The following is a 22,678-nucleotide window of genomic DNA, read 5'->3' as shown; positions in this document are numbered from 1 at the left end:
CATACAGGTGTCCAGTGTTGGCCTGTGCTCATGGGTTTCACACCTGGACAGTGGGTCTGAGGCTCTCCTGGGACAGCCCTTGGAGGGACCCAGATGTGGTATCTCTTCTTTTGAGCCATTAATTTGGGTTGTCACCTGCCTTTGTGCCCCTGTGCTTCTCTCGATCTGTGGACATTGGACAGGCTGATGGCTCTTACAATAAGCCTGGAAGCAGCCAGGACCAGGATTTTATTTGGGCTGTACCACCTGTCTTCATGACGCTACTTCACAGTACTTTGAACCAGTAGTGGAAAAGATGAGCAAATAACATTGCTTTAATTAGCTTCCAGCAAGTGCTCTTTTCTGTTGAGGGATATGGCAGAATTGCCGTACAGGGAGAACAAGTCTTGTGTTGATCACTGAAAGTAATGGATCATTGGATTCCTGCATTAATCTGCCCCTCTGGTGTCTATACATTATAAAAATTCAAACATATTGCAGATTGCCTGACTAGCATACAACTGGAATGTGAAAGATTTACAGGGTAAATTACTATTGACATACACCAGGGCACTGAGACTGAACAAGAATTGCTGTATTCAGCTTACTGCAAACAGCAGCTTTGCCTTTTCATGTCTTCAACCTTCCCGAGGCTAAAGTTCTTTACAAAAACAATGGTTTATATTTTGGATTAATCAGAAACCTTGGTCATTTGAAAGGTCATGTATGCAAGGAACAGCAAAAATCTCTTTTTTAAGTGGCCTGTGTGTTGGCTTTTGTGGAAAATTGTAGGAATCAAAATCTATAGAAGCCATTATTGGAACTGTATATCTAAAGAGAAAACATAACAGTGCTAAGGCTATTATATTCTTTTAATCCAAGCTCCTACTAATATGGGGTTGGGCGGGGATACACTTGACTGATTTTCACAGTCACTTGCACTTGTGTACTACTGAGTCTTTTGCAAAACATAAACGTTTGGAATTGTTATCACGGACAAGATCTGTTCTCTTGTTGCTTAAAAAAAAATGCTCAAAACTAGAAGATATAAGCAAAGAAGATAAAGAAGTCTAAGAATAAAATAATTATCTTCCATAATGAGAAGCATTTGAATGAACAGGCTCATAGTTCAGAGAATGAGAAATCGTATCTGGCTGCAGTAAAATAAAGGGGATTAGATTCTTAAGCAAAGAAACTCATGTAAGGCTATGAAATGAAAGACTGCAAACTAAGGCTGAATGAATTATTTTTACATGGGTGTCATGATATTTCTTCAGCTTGTATTCTTAATTTAACCTTTTCTTATACTTTGTCTTTGCAGAATATGCAGTTAATTCCTTCTGTAAAGCTTACTATCTTTACTGTACATTTTGCTTTTAAAATGTCTTCAATTTCTGCCTGGCATAAGGGGAACAAATTGACCCTCAACTCCTAACTGTTCAAAGCTAAGCTCTTTTAGAGTCCTTAATGGACTAACATCCTCTGACGTCTGAGTTACTAGTATTTGCAAAGTTGCTATGGTGACAAAGGCAGTTCTGGTTAAAGCAACAACAACAACAAAATTCTATGTTGCTTAACCACAAATTTCAGAAGAACTCAGCATTGTTCCAAAAGAACATTTCTGCCAAAATGAGTGTGGGGTGCCCTTTATTTTCTGAACTGTATCTTTACTAAAATGTAACTGTACAGAGAAGTCTGACCTCTGCTTTGGTCACAGTACCTTGTGACCACCTATAAAACAGATTTAAAATAGCACAGTGTCCATTTCCTGAAGGAAATATCAGGGCAGGCCCAAGGGAACAATCTGCTACACAAAATGCCTGGGGCTTGCTTCAGCTTCTTTTTGGTCATTCTGATGAAGCAAAAGAACCCTAAAGGCAGTGTGATCCTTCACCTTAAATTCCTTTGCCTGGCACTGTAAACCCATCACACATGGCTGAGAGGTGCTTGGGCTCATGCAGTGGGGGCCTGGGCCTGTGGGCAATGGCATTAAACCCAGGCTTACAAAGATAGCTGTAGCAGTTTTTGCCCATGTCCATCCCTCTGGTCTTGCAATAAACAAAGTCATCTGGGAAATTTGATCCATTTTCTGGTTTTCACTGGAAATGGTTGTCAGACTATTAATACATCATGGTCTTATTTTGCTGCATGAAATATTTTGCCGACAGGGATTTGAATATGTAGGTATAATCACTGTATTATGAGAAGGGGTCACTAGTGAACTTAGCACCCAGACAGACCAGCTCAAAAACTTCAGTGACAGAAAAGAGAGAGAGATGTGCTAGGTCTTTTTCTCTCTCCGCAAATCATATGGGAACAGAAGAGATATAAATGTCCTACCAAGCACTTGACTCAAAGCCTAAAGCTAGGCATAATCACAAGCCCAAGGCAAAGGGTAAGCGCCTAGAGTAAGCTTGCTGCACCCTGTGTCACTTTCAAGGGCAGCTGCTGCTCTCAGTTAGTGGGTGGTAGCAAGCAACATCACTCCTGAATGAGCCTGAAGCCAGAATGTGGAGCTTTCCTCTCTACAGATCATTTCTGAGTATCAGCAGAGTGGTGGTAGTCAGCAGCTAAGAGGTGCTGCAAGTGTGATCCTAAGTTGCCCACTAGCATGCATCACATTCAAATTGCAGAAGACAGCTTTGCAGGGTAAGCTGTTTCACCACCAGCACTCAGGGTCCCATGGTGTTTCAAGGCCTCAGATAATCCAGTTCAGCTGTAGTCATGATCATGGCTTGTATAATTTAAATGGGAGTTAAATCAAAGTTCAAACTCAGTCCCTGCCCATGGCTTAATAATGCACAATGTAAACATTATTTAGATGCTTATTTTTAAAGATGAGAGATAAAAAATTAAAAAGCTGTTGATTTTCTTTCAAAGCTTTGGGTTTAGATGGTAAGGTTTGCATTTAAATGTGAAAAAGCTTTTTTTTAATTGTGTGGGAGAAAGTGTCACTTCTTTCTAAAAATATACAAAAAATGTTGATGGCAGGAGAAAATATTGAAAGACTGTCTTGTTTTAACAACCGAAAGTAAAACCTGTGTTAATACTATTTCTGTTATAATAATTCCTGACAGAAAATCCTTAGTTCATTCGAAATCCAGAATTAAACAGAATCATGTTACCCTACATGTCAAAATCAGTATTGTCTTTTTTGTCTTGTTACAATTCTGTTTGAAATTGATTTAAGCAGAATTTGCTTTGCTTTGACTTCTCTCTTTCTCTGTGTGTCTCTCTTTTAAGGTCAACTCAAATCAAAACCTACTCTTGGGATAATGCCCAGGTTATTTTGGTCGGTAACAAGTGTGACATGGAGGATGAACGGGTAATCTTCACTGAGAGAGGCAAACATTTAGCAGAGCAGCTTGGTAAGAACCTAATGACAAAGCTTTATGACTTCTTGTGAGAATGTCCATAGTAATGTCATTAGTTGCTACAGTACTTGTAATGAAATGTTTGTGATACCTTCACTGCAAAGAAATAGTCATACACTGCCTCCCTTTGGTTTGTGCAGGCTGAGGTCTGAACCGTAATACTGTATCATCATTAGAAGAGCCTTGTGTCCAGAGATGGCCTTATGCAGAGCTGTGACTTGTCTGTTATGTAAAAGTGTCCACAAGACCAGTGCTGGCTCAGAGTAAAGATACATCTGATAAAACATTCCTTATGCTGCTCCTGAAATAGGAAGAACTTTATGGTCTTTGTGATAAGCCGCAAGTTTAGACATGTGTCTCTGCACATGTTACAGTATGTTTGAGTAGTTATAGCTATAGACAGATATGTCCTATCCAGAACAAAATAAAAATTAAAAAAAAAAAAAGAATAAACAGAAGAATAAACACCAACAAACCAATTAAAAAAGGGGAGGAGAGGAGAGGAGAGGAGAGGAGAGGAGAGGAGAGGAGAGGAGAGGAGAGGAGAGGAGAGGAGAGGAGAGGAGAGGAGAGGAGAGGAGAGGAGAGGAGAGGAGAGGAGAGGAGAGGAGATTCAAAAAATGTAACTGTATACTTTTACCCCAAATTTAGAGCAGTCGGGCAATAAACATAAATTTTCAGTGTAAATTTTGATGCTTTTTTAAAAATCACGTATCTAATCTACTTTTTTATTCATTGAACTATTTTCCTATAGAAAGAGATTAATGCAGTGATTTGACAAGGAATTCCCAAGGTCATGAATTTAGCTAGATGAGAAGGAACTTTGCATGTTGTACAGTCAAGAATACTCAGCCGTAAGAACCAATGCTTGCCCAAAAAAAAAAAAAAAAAAAAAAAAAGCAATAGATATCAAAACTCATGTTTCAGGCTTTAGAACAAACCTTGACTCCCAGAATTTAGAATTCAGTCTTTATGGAAGCGGATTATCCTCTATTCCCATCTTGATCTACTGTTGGGTTTTCCTTTCTCAGATATACATCCTGTGGCTGTCACAAGGGCAGATTATTGTATTGGATAAATTGTGGCTCTGATCCAGTATGTCATTTACTGTTCTCAGATTGTGCACACAAATGTTTATATGTGTCCCATATAGCTGCAATGATTTCTTAAATCTGCTCAGAGGCTGTGGGTGGTGGTGTCAGGAAAAGCAGAGCAAGTTTCCCTGAATTGTACTAAGTGCTTTGGCTGTGTTGTCCAGTTTGAAGGGTGTGAGTTTTGTCAGACACTTGGGACTGTCTTTATTTTCTTTGCCAGTGAGTTGATAACATCTCTTGCAGGCAAGTTTTTAAAATAACAATATAGATTTTTGTATCAAGCAAGATGTACTTTAAAACTGTGGGTCCTTTTAATGTCATGGTCTGCAACATTGACTATTGCAAGCAAGCACAACACGAGTGCTGTACAAAGCTGTGAAACACTGTTCTCAAATGTGGTTTTATTTTCGGCCCTGGTTTATTTGAAGTCACTGAAAAATGAATACATGTACATTTTGTGCTGGGTTTTCAAAAGGTCAGAAAAACACTGGGCATTTGGCCCTCCAGGAAACATGATGTCCTGTTGAGAATGGGAAAATCATGCCTCTTCTGTGGCTGCTGACCTCTTTGAAAAGTGTGGCCTTCAGTTTTATTAACAAGGTATAATCAGTGCTGGTTTATTTCTCAAGTGTAACCCAAACAAGTTGTTTAGATCAACCAGCAATGGGTCTCATTCCCTACAAAGGTCTGGCTAAGCCAAGCCAGTCAGGTATCCTGTGGTAGCTCCAAGTACCTCTCCCACAACACTCCCGGGAGTTCACAAAAGAAAGAAGATCTGACCTTGAAGGGAAATTAACAGGATGTTTATGAAGACAAAATTTGTCTCATTTCCATTTTAGATTTTTTTAAAGTTTGTTTTTAAGGACTGTTCTGGTTTAAGCTGAGCTGGCAACTAGGACCACATAGCTGCTTGTTCATCCCCTCCCAAGTGGGATGGGGGAGAGAATCAAAAGGGGGAAAAGGAAAAAATACTTGTGGATTGAGATAAGAACAGTTTAATAGAGCATGACACTGGCGATACCACCACAGATTACAGCTGCAAGCAGAATACTGCCTACGGTGATGGCCAGAAGTAGGTGCCCTGTGAAACATATAAAAGGGCAGACACACCGTGATACTTTCCCAGACTGTAGCAAATTATATTCTTGGATCTCATGAACCAAAGGCAGTATCTTTATATTCAATAGCCTTTTCAGAACTTTAATCTATGGACCTGTCCAGTGATGTCTTTGAAACCACACAAAAACATACAAAATATGCACAGTTTATCTGAGTTACCTCTTTCTGCTTTGAATTGGTCACTTGCTAGTTTTATCTGATGTTTCTTCACTGTTGGATTCTGAGAAACAGTGAACAATTGTTTGCTGTTACCTGCTCTGCAACACTGTTGGTTTCAGAGACCTCTATCATACCCCTCCTTTTTCTCCAAGCTGCACTATTTCATCATTCCAGCCACAAAGACGATCTCACACCTTAGCTATTCCTTGTCACCCTATTCAGTACTTTTTGTAAGTGGCACATGCTTTTTTTCAGAAATGAGTTAATGATTGTTTAACATGTTAGCATCATTAAAAGAGTAATGGTAGAATAAGATTAAAACAGACGGATCAAGTAAATTCGGCTGAGTCACATAACTTTACCTCACAGAACTATCATACCAAGAAAATAACAGAAATGTGACGAACAAGCTGGTAGAGAGAACCAATTAATGTATTGTTAATATTGACACAGAAAACAAAGCAAACACATTTTAATAAGTTTGTTCACTTATCCCTAAAAAAAAGGGTTGTGGAACATAATGCTTACGCTATTTTATCCCTTCATGAATGTTTGCTCTGAGCAATACACGCATTTGTTATTGAGCAAAACCCCAATATATTCAGCACTTACATGCTTTGAAGTATTTTAGTAAAATAGGCTTTAACATCTTGCAATCAAAATACATGCACACTTCCCAGCTGCATTACTCACACAGCTTTTCTGACATGTTCATCTTGTGCTTCTCAGCTAAGTTCAAAGTTTCATACATTCATAAAAGTTTGGTGTCACTTGTCAGAACAGAAATATAAAGAATGACTCACAGATGGCATGAATGTCTAAGTTCCTTTTATTCGTGGTCTGTATGACATATTGTGATCTACATTCTGGCAAACGATTAGCAGGCAGAGGTGTGCACAGACCTTTGAACAGACTCTGAGTAACTGCTCATGCAGATGGACAGTTGCATAGTTTGTCATACAGTTTCTCCATTTATTTATATTTTGCTGTGCTTGCAAGTTAGGTACATAATTTTGTATGTGTTCTTTGTTTGCTCACATGCTTCTGTACAACTCCCATTTTCTCTGTGTGTGCTACAGATTATTTCAACACTCATTGGTTTTTAATTGCAAGTATTGTCATTACAGACTATGTTATATCTTTAAGACCAGGGCCCCTAAGGTTGCTGCGGAAGTACCATCCTGTCATAGGCCCAAGTCATACCTCTTGTGCTCACGTTGTACCAGTTACTAGGGGGGTACTGCAAGATCTACCCCAAATATCTGGTCATGTTTTCTGTAAGGTTCTGTTTGTCCTGTCTGGGGGCACCTAGCATGTCTGAGCATGCCTTAGGGTGCATTCTCTTGCTTTCTAAATGTATCCTGGAGCACTGTCTCTCCCAGAGGCCACAAACGAATGTCAGAAAAGAAAACCAAACATTTTCTGGGTGAGCTCTCACATTCACTTCCACAAAGGCTGGCAGAAGCCAGCTGTCATGCTGCATTCAGGGCCCATGCAAAGGGCTCTGTGTGCTCCATGCCCCAGTGCCAGCAGTGCCCAGGATTTCACTGTGCCCTGAAGCTTGTCGCTCAGAGAGGTAGTCATTTTACCCCTCGGATTTTAACACATACCTTATTTTGCATATTTTGGGGTGTTTTTTCCTTTCCATCCTTTTTCTTCTCATCTTTTTTGGGTGATTTCTTCCTTAAAGTCTTTATTTTCAGCTTTTTCTTTCTTTCCTTCTCTTGATTACCAGTGCTTTGAAAATAAATTCCACAAAAATGGGAAGAAAATTTTTCGCTTCAAACCAAAATTATTCTGCCTTGCTTGTTTTATTTTCATTTTGTTCTTGGCTCAGGCATGTATGTACATAAGGGTCATGCTGGAGATGCTAGAAACCTGATTCAGGGATGACTAGATTTCTTCAAATTAATCCCATTTACTACCCCAGCAAGGGTGAAAGTGGAGCATTTGTCAGTGTCATGTGCTTATGCAGGGTGCAATTCAGCATCCAGCACTTCTGTATGATCTGACTAAGCCTGCAAGACCAGGTCTGCTATTGAGATGGGGCAAGAACAGATCTGGTGTCTGAATCCTGCCAGGGCTGAGGCACAAGACAGCAGCTCCCAGCATCAGGAGTGGAGCCAAACCTCACTTGTCTGGAGGTATAAGCTCTGGGGGGTAATGTGTACAGTAGACATCTGTGGGTACACTGGGGATATTAGACATCTGTGAGTTTAGGCATTAACTGAAGAGGCATTTTTAGGGCTGTAATTTTGGCATCTGCATTGGGAATCAAGTGGGACTTGGCACCTCAGCACACAGTTTGCTAGAACAGTAAGTTCTGTTTTGCCTCTGTGGCTGGCTGCAGGCCGGGGTGCAGAAGGCAGGGTCACAGGCAGTTTCAAAAGCATGGACATATGGCTGTGTCTAACTTTGCATTAAAAATGAAAATAATTGGGTTGTGCAAGAAGATGCCTATTCATAGTTCCACCCTTCATCATTTTTTAGCTCTTTTTAAAGGGCAAATCTTAGTGCCAGGGGAACGAGACAGATAGCACTGACAAACACCAAAGTATTCCGTTTAGTTACAACACACAGAGGATACTGGCAAAGCAATTAAAGGCTCCTGTTCCCAGAATGTTTTTTTACAGGAGGGAAATGCCAACCTGCCAGTACCTTCAGACACTTGGATCTGCATTACAGGAAAGCTACTTAATGACAATGGGAAGCAAGGGATTGTGTTTGCTCAACAAATGTTTCATGTAAACAAACAAAAAAAAATATTTGCCAAGAATCTGATTTATTGCCCAAATGTACTCATTTAAAAAGTATCTGGAAGCTACAATCAAAATCAGTACAGCTGGAATTTATATGGAAGACTTATGTTCTGAAAGACTGGAAAAGGTGTTTGCTAGAGCATCACCAGTAACCGCCCCTGAAGTCTCTCCGTTCTGCCACAGATCAGAGTCCCCCTTTAGCTTTTGTTTTTCATAAATCTTGACGCCGTAAAGGTGAATTAATATCTTAGTATTTCTGTTATCAATCTTTACACTAGCTCTATCCAGAATGGTGCTGAAGCACTGCTCTTTGCTGACATAATATTAGCAAACTTCTATCTTGGGGTTTATTTTTTTAATACTTTTCTTAGTGTAGTCCAGCCCTTGGGCTTGTTTGGTCAGCAGAGGTTCCATCCAAGTAGTCTACAAAGTAGAGCACAGTATAAACGGATCTGGTACCATAATTGCAGGTGTAGGAGATGCTTTGAAGAACATCAATGGTCACCAGCTACTTTCAGCCCAGTCTCCTAGGAGACTTTGCAATCACGCCATGTGTGTTTGTCTCTCTTTGAGAGGCAGAAGTCTCAAAGATGTTAACAATTCTGAGGTAATGGACAACTGAGCAGAGGAAGAAGGCCTTGCAGTTGCCTTGACTGGCAGCCTGCAATGTGACTGCAAACCTTATTAGGTACTATTCACAGCAGACAAGCAGGTGCCTGCCAGTGCCTCCTCAGAACTGCCTACAGGATGCAAATCCAAGAAGATAAGGCATCATTAGCTCATCTTCTTTATACACTATGACATCGTTGAATGATTCGTTCCCATGGTTTCCTGGATTTTGCCTTTGTACACCATTGTGTTACAAAGGGAGTGGCTTCCCACAGCCACTTCTTGCTCTGACGTTGCAGTCGCCTACTACTACTCCTCAAAATACCGGATTGAACAAGGCACGGGCAAGAGCAGCACTATGGATCGCAGTTCACGTTTATCTTCATGGAAGGGTAGTTATTGCGGGAACAAACCTTTGAGGACATCTGTTAAACTTAACAAAGCATCAGGGGTGGTAAATAAAATTTTCTTGGTGTGGACAAACACTCTGAAACCAGATTTTCCTGATCAGCTGGTGAAACATTAACACAGCTCTTGTCTGTAATGTCTGTGGAACTGTGCTTAAAATTTACTAGATAGTATCTCCTCTTCGTGTCACTTTTTCTCAGGAAGATGAGAGGGTGCAGAATGTTCTTCCCTTTGCATATTGCTGTCTCTTCTGTTCTTGCTTTCTTCCTGTTTTTTTGAAAGCTGGCATAAACAAGAGTCAATGAGCACTGATGAAGGAGCCTTTGCTAAGGCAGGACAAGTGTGGGACAGAGAGAGAACAAAGCTGGTTAATTCAAGCTATTTATCTGTTCTAGGGAAACTATGTAATTGGCTCTATGTGCACTACAGCTCATCAGGTGTAGTGCAGCAGCATGCCAGTGTCCTCAGCAGCTCCTGCTGCTGTGTGACTCTTTGGGGGCTGCTGAAGACTTGCTAGCTTGCTCTGAGTTGTTCTATTGGGAAGAAGATAGATGAGGGAAAGAGATACGGTGTTAAGGGCAGCAAAGGGAAAACTGAATTAAATAAGAGGCATTTATATTAGAACATCGTGATGGATTTTCCACATGCATTGTTCATATGTTCAGTCAGCACTTTGATATTTTGGATATTCTCACTTTCAGCTCTGTTGTGCCTTACCTACCCATTTGCCTCTTGGGCTTTGTCATATCTTTGCAGTAATCTGTTCTGCCCAGTCTCACCCACATTGGCAATACAGATCATCATGAGTGGTGGGAACATGGTGTTCTTTGAGCTCAGATGCCCTGATCATCACCAGGGTTGCCTCACATCAGGCTTATACTCACATGGAAAATCTTTTCTCTCCATTAATAACAAGAAGAGGAAAAAACCTGGAGAAAGTCTTAAAAAAATGTAGATCTGAGGCCCTCACACACAGGCATTTTAGAGGCTTAGGGTCTCTAAGTGCTATTAGTAAAATAATTGCAAGATGAGTCGAGAGGAGAGGTCACAAGGAAAATGTCTGCAAAACATTCCATAACAAAATGGAAAAAAAACGGAGTTCAGACACACCCTTCCACGAAAAATACTCCCTAGCTCTTTGTTCCACAAAGTTTCTGTTACAAAACAAAATAAAACAAAACAAACAAACCAAAAAACACCCCCACACACACGAACAAAAAAAAAACCCATACAAAAAGGAAGGAACACCACTCAAAATTATAACACCACTCTAATTTATTGGGATATTTTGCATAAGGTAACACTCATGGGAAACTGAATCCCCTGCACAGTACAGTCAGTTGCTGTCCAAGTGGCAAGAGGAGCCTCTGTTTGAAAGCTCTTTGCAATGGTGTCTTCGGCTGCATCAGATGAGACTCTCTGAATGCCTGTTCTGCTGAATTCTTGTAATCCAGCTGGTTCTATGTGCCCAATACACATTATGATCTGGTGGCAGTGATTACTTTAAACTGCGCACAAAGCATCTCTTAACTGGCTTCAAAAGACTGTTCTGTGTGACCAGTTCTGCATCTGTAAGAACAGTTTCCACAGACAGTCTACATGTGTCTTACCTATGTGCAGCTGAATCTATTCTACAGGAAGAACTGCGTAGGGGAACCCACTGGCATGACACTTTTCTCTACTTAGGGTGTTTTTCAGCAAATTTACGCATATAAATAGTTCCTATCAGCTGGTGTATGCACAACATGGGCTGCCTGGGCGAATCTCCAGGACTGTCCAAAATGCCCATCTGTACAGTTCCTGTAAAGAATAAAGCAAACACTTTGTTGTAGAGGCAGTTGGGAGGCCAGTCACTTTCTCATAGGTCAGTGCATTGTCTCATCTATGCATGGTCTAGTTAGGCAATGTCCTGGATCACCCAGGCAATTAATGACTAAGTTGATAGGAAGTGCATGCAGGTATAGCCTGATACCCAGCTACAGCACTACTGTGACTAACATTTCCTTCTTATATCAAAATTGCAACTGAAATTCCATAGATTTCACCACAGTTGTGTCTATTTTTATTTTATTTTATTTTATTTTATTTTATTTTATTTTATTTTATTTTATTTTATTTTATTTTATTTTATTTTATTTTATTTTATTTTATTTTATTTTATTTTATTTTATTTTATGTTTGTGCTTGAACACCCTGTAATCCTCTGTCTTTCTGGGTGCCTCTAAGTTTTTCACAGTGTTCTTATGCAGAACACCCTCACTGGGGTAGTGGGCCTGTTTTCTTGATCCTGTTCACGTTTCAGTATTTCCTGACATCAGTCTCTTCTCTTTGTGACTCTTTTTCTTTCACTTTCTGCTTTTCTCTTTCCAGATCTCTTACCTACCTGTCATACCTGTCATTTCAGGATCATCTCATATACCAGTAATTCTGCCTTCCCACCTGTAAAAACTGCTCCCCTCAGAAATGTCATTAAGATCCATTCTTCTTCCTATAGTCTTCTCCAAGGCTTTGGTGTACCATTCCACATTGGCCCTCAACCCTTCTGCCCTCTAGTCCTGCTTGCTCCTCTTTGGAACCAGCTGCTTTCCTCCTGCTTATTGTGGAGCAGACACTACGAGTTGTGGAAGGACCTGACTGTGTTCCTGTGCTAGAGTTGCAGCCGGGTTTCAACACAGAGCACTGAAAATGTGGAGGATCTTCCTCCCCTAAACAGTTCCCAAGCTATCTGAAGAATATTCTCCTGCATGGAGCTCTGCAGGAGGGCTGAAGCCAACAGCAAGTGAGGCTACACAGGCTTTCCCCATTCTCATTCTAGTTTAGAACAAAGGAGACATGTAAGCCAAGCTAAATTAAACAATCAGATGTAGATTCAAACCTCCTCCCAGTATACAATTTATGTACAGGGTCTTTTACTATGCACAGCTTTCCTGCTTTCTAGAGAAATGTGGATAGAAAAAGTTTTGCTGGCAATGTGAACTCGTACCTGTGAGGTTATCCTTGCACTTCTTTCAGATATTAGTAGAAGTTGTATGACTAGACCCTGTACAATATTTATACCTCTTATTATCTAAACTGCCTATGAACACTAACTTAGGCTTGTGTTTAGCTCCTGTGCATTTAAATGTTTAATCACTTAGTGACATCTCAGCACAAGGCACCTTATGAAAATTAAAAATACAAAGAAAATTCAGAACAGAGTTAGATTTTGCATTGGTTATAAGTGCATTCTGGGATATAATACCAAGCTAAATATAAATATCTGCCTTAAATCTAGGCTACTTCTCAAACATAAAAAGCTACATGGTAAGCAGTTATAGGACTGAATATGTACATTACATCCTGTTTAGGTAGCATATAGAATACATAGGACTGACGTGATCAAAGTAGTTGCATTTAAATTTCAAATGGCCTTTGCAACAGAAAGTTAGTCCATTAACTGGAAAACACAAACATTAAAAAACCCTTTCTTCCACTGAGGGTTCAAGTGATTGATATTTTCTTACTGGGATTTTTCTCACAATAAAACATGGTAGTAGTTGCCTGTTGTTATACAGATTTAATCAGAAAGAATCAAAATATTTGTGCAAATGCTAAGCCACTTCTCTAATATTACCAGTCGATTAGATGTTTTGTGAACTGTTTCAATATTGAATCCTTAAGTAGTGGAAAGACAGAATTAAGATAAAGTTTTAAATTACCAGGGAACCCTCAGGTGAGCAATGTGGTAACTGGGAGAAAAGGTAGAGCACGGGGGAAAACACTTAGAAAACATAAATTAAAAAAGACAAATGTTTTGCAAAGGAAGCAAACACACGGGAAGATGCAGCACTAACAGAAGCCTGCTGGACCAGCAAGTTGCAAATATGGCCCAGATGAAGGAGGCAGACGTGGGAGATGAAACATGGGACGAATAGGGGCAGAGAGCTTAGGAAAGCTGTCTCTGATGATAAAAGTGTCCCTTCTGGGTTAAGGAAAGCTCTGTTTCTTTGCCTTTGGTGTAGTCATGCAAACTGATAGATTAAAAGTCCTTCTATATGAATTAAGGAACTTTTTTTTCCTTCTGTGTGTTTGTATACTTTTATTATTTTAGTTTGTGGGATTGGGAGGCCCTTTGGTCCCACAGATTCACATCTAAATTAAGTAGATATCAAATTGCAGAAATCTTTCCTGTCTTGCTGGTTTTTTAACTGCTTATTTCCAAACACAGTTGGCTACTTTAGTACCAGGTTAATGATACAATAGAAGTGGCTGTTTCCAGCTGAATAATGCTCAAAGTAAAATAATAGAGATGGAGCAGTAGATTGTTCCTTCCCGGTGGCTGGATATAGAGGGCATTTCCAAAATACTAATACCCACAAACTGGTGTCAATTTTTAGACTAAACTGTTTTAAAGTAGAATTTGTCTAAGAGAATGTATTTGGACCAGTACTGATTTTATCTGGGTTGATATAAAGCAAATAACACTAGTGTACTTTGATTGTGTTACAATTTCAACTGCTCTTGCAGTATCAGTCTTTTTAAGTTTGTGCTCTACATGTTTGTTTTCTGGGCATCTCTCAACTCTTCATCACCCAAGAGAAGTTTGTATATTTATTGGAGATACCAGAATATGCATCGAAAATAAATGTATTGTTTATTTTCTTAGGATTTGAATTTTTTGAAACAAGTGCCAAGGACAACATTAATGTCAAGCAGACGTTTGAGCGACTCGTGGATATCATCTGTGACAAAATGTCGGAAAGTCTGGAGACGGATCCCACCATTGCTGCCAGCAAGCAGAACACTCGGCTAAAGGACACCCCCCCTCCACAGCAGCCCAACTGCGGCTGTTAGTCCCGCTATCAGCAAAGGCAGCTCCAGTGTGTTTGGTTGCCAACAGAGTATTTATGAATGGTCTATATGCCTTTATTTATACTGTCTTATTAATTTATTTGGGAGCAAAGTCTTTTATTTTACATCAGCAGCTGGTCGAGTATGCATATGGAGTTGGAGAGGTTATTAGTTTGAAAGGACGATGCATTTTTTAGCATCTGGCTTTTGCATGCAGGATAGCTGTTAGTTTCTCTTTTCTTTTTACTGTTTTGCATTACAATTATTTCAGCTGGTGCCATGTCCTCAGACCGCTTTTGCCTGCAATTGGCTCTTGCTTCATCAGTTTCAAATTATATAGTTGAATCCTTAGGGTAGTGGCCAAGGTGTTTTAGAATAAGCTTCCTGATGCTACTTTTATTTTTGCCTGACTGAAAATCAATGTAGACTTATTCCTCTAGTGAGTCAATCACTTATTCTGTCCAGATCATTGGAATAAGGGACATTTTCTGAGCATGTTGCCTTGGCAAATCTACACACATCATGTTATACATCACAGCTGGCTAGAAATTACAGAAGTTGGAAAGAAGTTAGCTAGTAGACCCAAAGCCACCAAGCTTTCCTATAAGTTTCCAACTGGATGTAGGTGTTCAGTGCAGACCCTCAGAGATATTAGGTACTTCATCCTGTTTGGATAGCTAGTATGTTTACATTTCCACACAAGATGCATGCCTATCTAATACCTTTCTGAAATTGGACTTAATTTCTCATTCCATCATTACAGAGATCCCGGTAGTACCTACCCCAGCAGTGGAGGGCTGACTAGCTCTTTTCATTTCTACCTGCATGAGATATTAAACACACAGTTCTATATTATACCTGACAGAGCCAAATCCATTACACCTGGTTGTTCATAGCCAAAAACTGTCTTGTCTTGTTGCTGTCAAACATGCATCTTTACGTTTTCAGGAATTTCATCTCCCATTCAGTCACTGAGACAACCATCACTACACTGGCTACAAACACCTATATTTTACTCAGACCTATTGCAGAAGTGCTGCTGGTGTCAGCTGGTGTTTGATGTCATTTTTACTTTGATGAGGCTATCTATTTTGACAAGACTATCAGAATTTCATAAGATTTTTAAGAACTTTAATAAATTGTCAACATTTCTGGAGTTAGGCTGAATACATTCATAAGATCAGCAAAAGGCTTTGAATATAGCAGAATAATGTAAGCAAATTCCTATTTAATAAAGTGCTCAAAATAGTCATATTTCACAGTACTTAAAGGTACTTCTCTAGTAACTGGTGGCAGTTTCTTACATCTGTGCCCTGGAGTACTTTGTACAACTGTTTCCCTTGCGTCACAGTGAAGTTTTTTAACTAAATGGCACAATTGAAAAAGCATTAACTGTTTTATTGTTCCAATTAGAGAGAATGTAGGACAAGGCTGATGTTTCTTAAACTGTCTGCAATGGGAAAAATCAAAAGACAAATTTAAAAAAAAGAAGTAACACAAGGTACTTCAAACTGCTCACAACTGCAAAGAAATCCCTCTACACACATTACTTTTTCTGAAGGTAACTTATGTAACTCCTGAAAAACACTGGGAGAAAATGATCACTTTTTCTTTTCTTTTCTTTTTTTTTTTTTTCACTGACTAATTAACCTTCATACACTTCAACACAGTAAAAATTACTTCCAAACAAGGCATATAGACACATGTAAAATGGATGTGCCATCAGAGTGCTACATCAGCTGCCTAACTAAAATGAATAAATGTTCTTTCTTCAGTCTGGGGCTCTAAACCATGTCTGTCCTGTTAGCTAGTTTACTTCAGCACTTGTTTTCCTAGACACATGGAAACTGAACTTCACTTGTTTACTTCCATGAAAAGCAAGCACTGCCCTCTTTGGGGCTGATGAGCAGCCAGGCAGAAAATGCATGTGCTATCCCAACCATAACCCTGCCTCCCTCCAGGTATGCTGCTTTTCTCTCCCCTTTCTAAGGCAACATGTTGGTAACTGCACTGAAGGCCTTTCATTGAGAACCTCTTCACCCACTATGTACCAGCTGCTTTGGAAAAAGAAGTTATAAGAAGCTAAGGAAGCTTTCTGTGAGATGGTGGGCAGTTTTCTGTCCTTTTCTTGCCACGTGCAATGCTGCTGGAGAGAAAGGAGCAGGGAAGCCTTGAGACAGCACTCCGCTTCAGCCCTCAGTCCTTTAGAAAATGTTTAGATTGTATTATTAGTCTCAGCCATCACAGGCAAGGCAAGAAGAGAGGAGGACATAGTCACATCTTACTTGAGCTTGAGCATATCCCGGATCATGTAGCATGGCTACAAGTGCAAACATTCTTTCATCTATGCTCTAGGATGCTAGCTGCAAAACAATCATCTCCTGTCCACTTTATAACAAGGGAAAAAGACCCCAAAATGCCCCTTGCTACAGCCTTACCTTGCTTGTACTTCCATTGCAATGTATTCCAGAGCCTCCCTGCCTCTTTACGACCACACAGACCCTAATCAGTGGTGGTAATACATTATTAGCATATATATTTTTAAATAAATGGAGTAACAGATAAACAGTTCTTTACTTAAATAGGATGAATTAATTGCTCTTCATTTTGCATCAAGAGCCTGGGCAGAAGAGTGACAGCAAAATCAAAGAGGAAGAATCTGTCTTTCTCATTTCTGAGGCAACTAGCCTCCCAGGCATCCAACATGTCTCACCTTCTGCATGGGATGAGGAGGACGGCAGAAGCAGCTGCCACAGTAACATTCATTAGCCTGCCAGCCATGTGTTGTAAGGAAAAGGCTCACCTGATGTATCGCAGCAGAACCAGTCAGAATTTAAAAACTCCTAGTACCTTCGTATTGACATTCAACCATTGTCATAGAGTTCCAAATTAGTCAGATTAATTTTTAAAGTGTTCACATGAAACCCTAGGAGGTTTTCAAAACCAGACTGGCTAAAGCCTTGGGCAGACTGCTTGGACCTCTCTGTTGACACTGTTCTGAACAGGAGGTTGGGATGGATGACCTGATGGTATCCCATTGAACCAAATTTATCCTATCATTCCTTGCTCTGAAACTAAAATTGTTTTGAAGTTCAAGTAGACCTTTTCTTAACAATCAGGGTTACCTACTGGTGGAAAAGTAGCCTTTGATTTGCCATCACAGGTTGTTTTTTGCAGCCATGTGTTTTACAGAAATGTTGAGTTTTCTGCTATAAAGTGTGTTCAGATTTAGATCAGGAGCATCATGACCTCAGAAATTCTCTCAGCTGAAAGCTGGCTGTTGTAGAGAAACCTGGCAGACAGTAAGTCTTTAGGGTTGTAACTTAGTAACCTTTCCCCAAACATTCTAAAAATTTAGTTTGAATTCTGGGCAAACTATCAGGACTGGGATTTTCATTCAATTTAAAATTATGCCTTGGCCTGTTCATGGGGTAGGATATCCAAAAGCAGCCTGTGTCAATCTAGTTGGCTCCTTCAACCTAGTTCAGCTCCTATCAAGTTATGCAATAGAAATGCATGCAAGTAGAGTTAGGCTGAACACTTTTGGAAATCCCATCTCAATCGAACAAGGGCTAATATTTAAAAAATACATGGCTTGTTCTTCTTACATATCGAACAGTAACTGATAATGAGTTGTTGGAAGAGACAAGCAGGATTTGGTTAGATCCCTGATCTATCCACTGGTGTAGCATAGTTCCATCAAGAGAAAGTACCAGGCTATAAAGAGTTCTATTTTAGTGATGGAAGAGGGGTGGGTCATTAAATTGAAATCTGAGAAAAGAGATCCCAAACTGTTTTCAGCTTCTTGACAAATTCTTGGTGAAAAAGTACTCACACACTTTGCAGTAATTGGTTGTCTACTCTCAGCACAGAAATAGAACTGAATGTCATGGGCCTTATGGGTCCAGCCACAGATACCCCCTTCAGCTGAGATTTCAGTTTCTTACTAAGATACAGCAGTTGAAACACAGAGTGTGCTAAATTTCTGAAAGATTAGATGTTTTTGGGCAGAGGGTCCTGAGCTCCATAGTGCCAGCTGAACAAATACTATACAACTTATTTCCCAAGTTGTGATCTGGATTAAAGCTTTTAGCAGCAGGCTAAAAGGCATGGGTAATTCACCAGCCTTATCATGCTCTGACAGTGTCTTGTTTGCTGCATGACCAAACTAGTGCTCAGAAAATGCCTTGGGAGCACACGAGACCGTAGGATGTGGCTGGTTCCTGTGGTGCCTCCTGGCACTGACCAGCCAAGCGGCTAGCAAGGCCTGTTGAGCTGAACCTTCAGATGCATGTTTTTGATTCTGATAAGAGTTCATGTTCACATGCATTCTCGCCCTTATAGCATAACTAACTTAAGACTGTATCTTTTTGGTGGTGGTGGTGTTTTGTTTATTTAGACCTCTTTGTTTGGTATTTGAAATACATACGAGCTAGCCTGATTTTCTGTCAAAAAATACTCTTTCTCTCTGAACAGCTGTGTATGTGACTGTTACCTGGAACTGTTTGTTCCTTTGTGCTTATACTTAATGTAATGCTTAGAGAAACTACCTGAGCAACTACATCTATGTGGCCTTTCCAGAGCACCAGTCTGAAAGATTAAGTTTTCTTCCCAGTCTGCTCAGCTCTGTATATTCAGCTGTACCACCTGCACCTTCTTTATTTTAGGAATGAAGTGCTATTTCAAGGTGCACAAAATCTGCTGGAGTTTGATCCTAATTTTGAGAAAACTTTGAGTTTAATTGACATTTTAAGGAAAAAAAATGGCAGTACAAATTCTACATCTGAGGACGATGCCTTTGTTTCTTCGATAGAGACGAATGATGCTGCATTTGTATTCCAAAATAAGCTCCCTTCCCAAATTTCCCCCTGCCCCAACTACTCTTTTCTATATTTATTTGTGAGAGGCAAGTTTTATTACTTGTGTTTTTAAGGGCATCAACTAAATTATTGTTCTGCTGATGGACAGGTTCCTCCTTAGCCTGTTTCATATAGGTAGACACACTGTGTATGAGCCTAGTTCTTCTTTAGGGTGACAGATTTAGCAATGTGAGACCATGAGTATGTAAATTTTCATAGATAAACCCTCAGGGGGTGTAAAGCAACATGGCTACACTTAAGCCAAGAGGGGATCGAGTTGTGTTGATTTACACCATTTAATCCATACACATAGTCTCTTCAGTACATTCTGACTCCAGAGTTTCCAAGGTTCATCATTTGTCAACTCTCATTTAAAGAGGCAATTTGCCTGAATTCTTAGAATGATTTCTACTAGTTTTCTTTATTAAGGGGTAAATGTAGCTTACCTTTGAAATTTAAGCTTTTCTTTCACTTCACTTCTTTTTTTTTTTTTTTTAAGCTTTGTTTATCTGTGGATGTTCATTAAAGCAGAAAATTGAACTACGCTTGTGTAGTATACACATATACACAGCAGTACATCTTTTGACACTAATCCAGTACCCACTCATCCAGTTACGTGTTCATGTTCAGTGCAGCCTTCCCCAAATGCCACAGTGGAATTTATCCATAAACTCTCATTAGAACCAGAAATTAGCTGGATGACATTTGCAGACCATGGGTTTATTATCCATGGTTCCAGCAGATGTAGATGGCTTGTCAGTTGTAGAATAAGGTACCTGGTATTTGATTTGGGGGGAAGCAAAAGTCCTAACCTTCCAATAACTTCAGTATCATGCACAACACACAAAAATGAAAGTTGGGGATTGCTTACTACTTCTGGCGATAAATTTCCTTGAGTAATTCTGACATGTACCTGCAACTAGTGTTAAATGAAATGTTTGTGCTGTAACTCCTGTTTAATATTTTGTCAGTAATGTCAGATGTGTTGTGGTGCAGTTGGACTGTCAGAATATGTAACCTATATACTAGTGTTTGTGGAATTGAAATGTCTTAAATGTTGCATGAAAATATGTGATAAAATAGATAAGTTTTCTATTTTTGAATACCTCAAAACTGAGGGATCATGGGCCAATAAGTGCAATATTTAATTACTTACTCAGTGTATATAAACTTGTGTGAAAGGGAGAAGTGTCATGTATGTGTGATAAGCTGTTGATGATGCCTGTGTGGCTTAAGATTTCCAGTAGGTGTACGTGTCTTGTAGTAAAATTTATATAGTATACACTTTACCAGTGTAGTGTAATACTCCTCTATTATTAAGTCATTTAAACTATTTTTCATATATGAGACAATGGTAAAAGATATTTGTTTGTTTACTGCAAGTGCATGTCAATTTTACTTTTAGAATTGTGAGTGTCCTTTTTGAAAATGATCATGTTACACCAATGCTAGTGGGACAGTGCTTTCAGTCAGAAGATGCTTGTAACCATTTCTAAATTACCTGTCTATATTTTTAAAGCATGTTCTCTAGAAGCATTAAAAGAACCTCCTAGAGCTCAGCAGTTATGGTCAGTTATATATGCTTAAAGAATCACCTACATGCTCTGTCTGCCTGTATTTCATAATACAGCATGGGCATGTTTTCTTTAATCAGAAATAGTTAACCCATAATACTTACCTGAAATATTAAATAGGAGTGCCCAATACTCTTGCAGATGACTTGGCAAACTTCACTTGGTGCCCAGAGTTAACATTTTTGGGAACAGCTTGAAGATCACAGCCAAAATGGTCCAGCAATTAGATTGTGACCTTAATTAGACATTTCTGTCAATTAAGTTTCTTAACTTTTCTAAATCCTAAAGATGGAAGATACACCCTTAAATATATTGACCCAAACTTTTCACTCAACTGTTACATGGTCTTCAACATTGAACAACTCCACTCATAACAGTAAAGCTGAGGTATAAATGGGAACAAAGCCCAGAATCTAACCATGAAATTGAAAGGAGACATCCAATCATTTCTTTTTCATTTCTTATTATCCTTGTATACTTCTAATAATTCTCTAAGCTCACAAGCAAGGCTATCACTATTCAGCAAAACCCTTGGGCATATTTGGGACCTTAAACCCTGGATCACTGATCTGCCATGGGTTCCCAGATGTGCTCACAGACTCTGCAGAGGAGAAGCTCATTCTGCAAATTCTTGCTACATGTCTGGTTTCAAAGGAACTCATCATCCACCTTGGGAATTTGCTAAATAGAGACAGGCCACTGCGTCTGGGCCAAGGGGTGTAACTGGTTGTGCCAAACAATTTTCATAACAAATTATTTTCATTAGTATCACATTAAAAGGTACATAAGTAGGTTTTTTTGTTTGCTCTGATGCATTTTTGTGACAATGTATGAGGCTGATTTAGGTTTGGAGGGGTTTTTTTGTATTAGCCTGATTAGGAGAAGAACTGAACTCTAAGGCCTACTGGAAAACAATAGCATGGGTTTCCTTTCCTTTGTCATCAAATAGTTTCTCCAAGAAAGCAAAGTAGACAGATTGGATTAAATAGCACAAGATGGTACTTGCAATCACCTGAGCAGCCCTTAAAATTCCCCGTTTTTACACCTTCTGCCATGAAAACTCCTACAAAATTATACAGACCGGAATAAAATGAAAATGTATATGGAGAGAAATTTGGGACTGCTTAATGAAAGAAGGAAATTCTTCATACGTTTGTAACTGAGCAGCAAAGTATCAGTCATAATATGAGGTGCCACTTAACTACAGATATACAGACTGCTACAGGACTGAGGATATTTATCTAAACTTTTTATTGTGAAGTGACCTGACTGTTCAAGGACTGGCAGATAATTTTACCTAGTGCTTGTATTATTTCTCCTAGACCTATGATTACATACTCGAAGATAAGTGCTTAGCTTGAAAATGTGTAGCTGTTCTGGCTCCCTCAAGCCAACTTGCTTGTTGAATTGTTCTTGAAAAAAAGTTGAAGTACTTGCTTAGGATAAATTTGTGAGGGGGTGAGACCCAATCTGTTCCTCCTCCCCCAACTCTTACTGCAATATAGTTAATGTGGTTCTAAAAAATATGCTAGTTTAAGATATTGCTGGGTGACAAATTTTGTGAATCTTCTGCAGACATCCATGGGAGCTCTTGTCTGAACGTGAAGTACAAGTTTTATCCATGTGCAGAGTTTTAATTCTATGTGGACATAGAGACCATGTGTATTCCATTGGATATTCTGTTTGTATGTGACTTCTGTATACCAAGTGGATTTGATTGTTTATTTTTTTGTTGGAAGGTTTGTTTTTCTTTTTTTTTTTTTTTCCTTTGGCAATTACAATAAATATTCAAGAGACTATATTCATTAATATCTCCGTTGTGGTGATATGGTGTTACTCCCCTCCTGTTTATTTCCTCCACTTACTAAAACTGGGAAACAATTACTTCAGTTTTGACAAAGGGATAACGATACC

The 22,678-nt window shown here is 39.3% G+C and overlaps 1 protein-coding gene across 1 annotated transcript in view; it reads left to right on the top strand.

Annotated features, from left to right (window-relative positions):
* Window positions 1–14,334, top strand: part of RAB3C (RAB3C, member RAS oncogene family) — a gene marked incomplete at both ends in the record, with an annotated part of 113,555 nt that extends 99,221 nt beyond the window's left edge. Inside the window, 2 exons of the mRNA XM_082074991.1 lie at window positions 3,223–3,347; window positions 14,147–14,334. Coding sequence (XP_081931117.1) covers window positions 3,223–3,347; window positions 14,147–14,334 — 313 coding nt within the window. The remainder of the gene's footprint in view (window positions 1–3,222; window positions 3,348–14,146) is intronic.
* Between the last annotated feature and the right edge of the window lie 8,344 nt (window positions 14,335–22,678).

Source organism: Streptopelia decaocto, assembly GCF_964273445.1.
Source record: "Streptopelia decaocto genome assembly, chromosome: Z".
NCBI lineage: Eukaryota > Metazoa > Chordata > Aves > Columbiformes > Columbidae > Streptopelia > Streptopelia decaocto.
The sequence above is the reverse complement of the archived record's forward strand: the minus strand, read 5'-3'. Positions and strand labels throughout refer to the sequence as shown.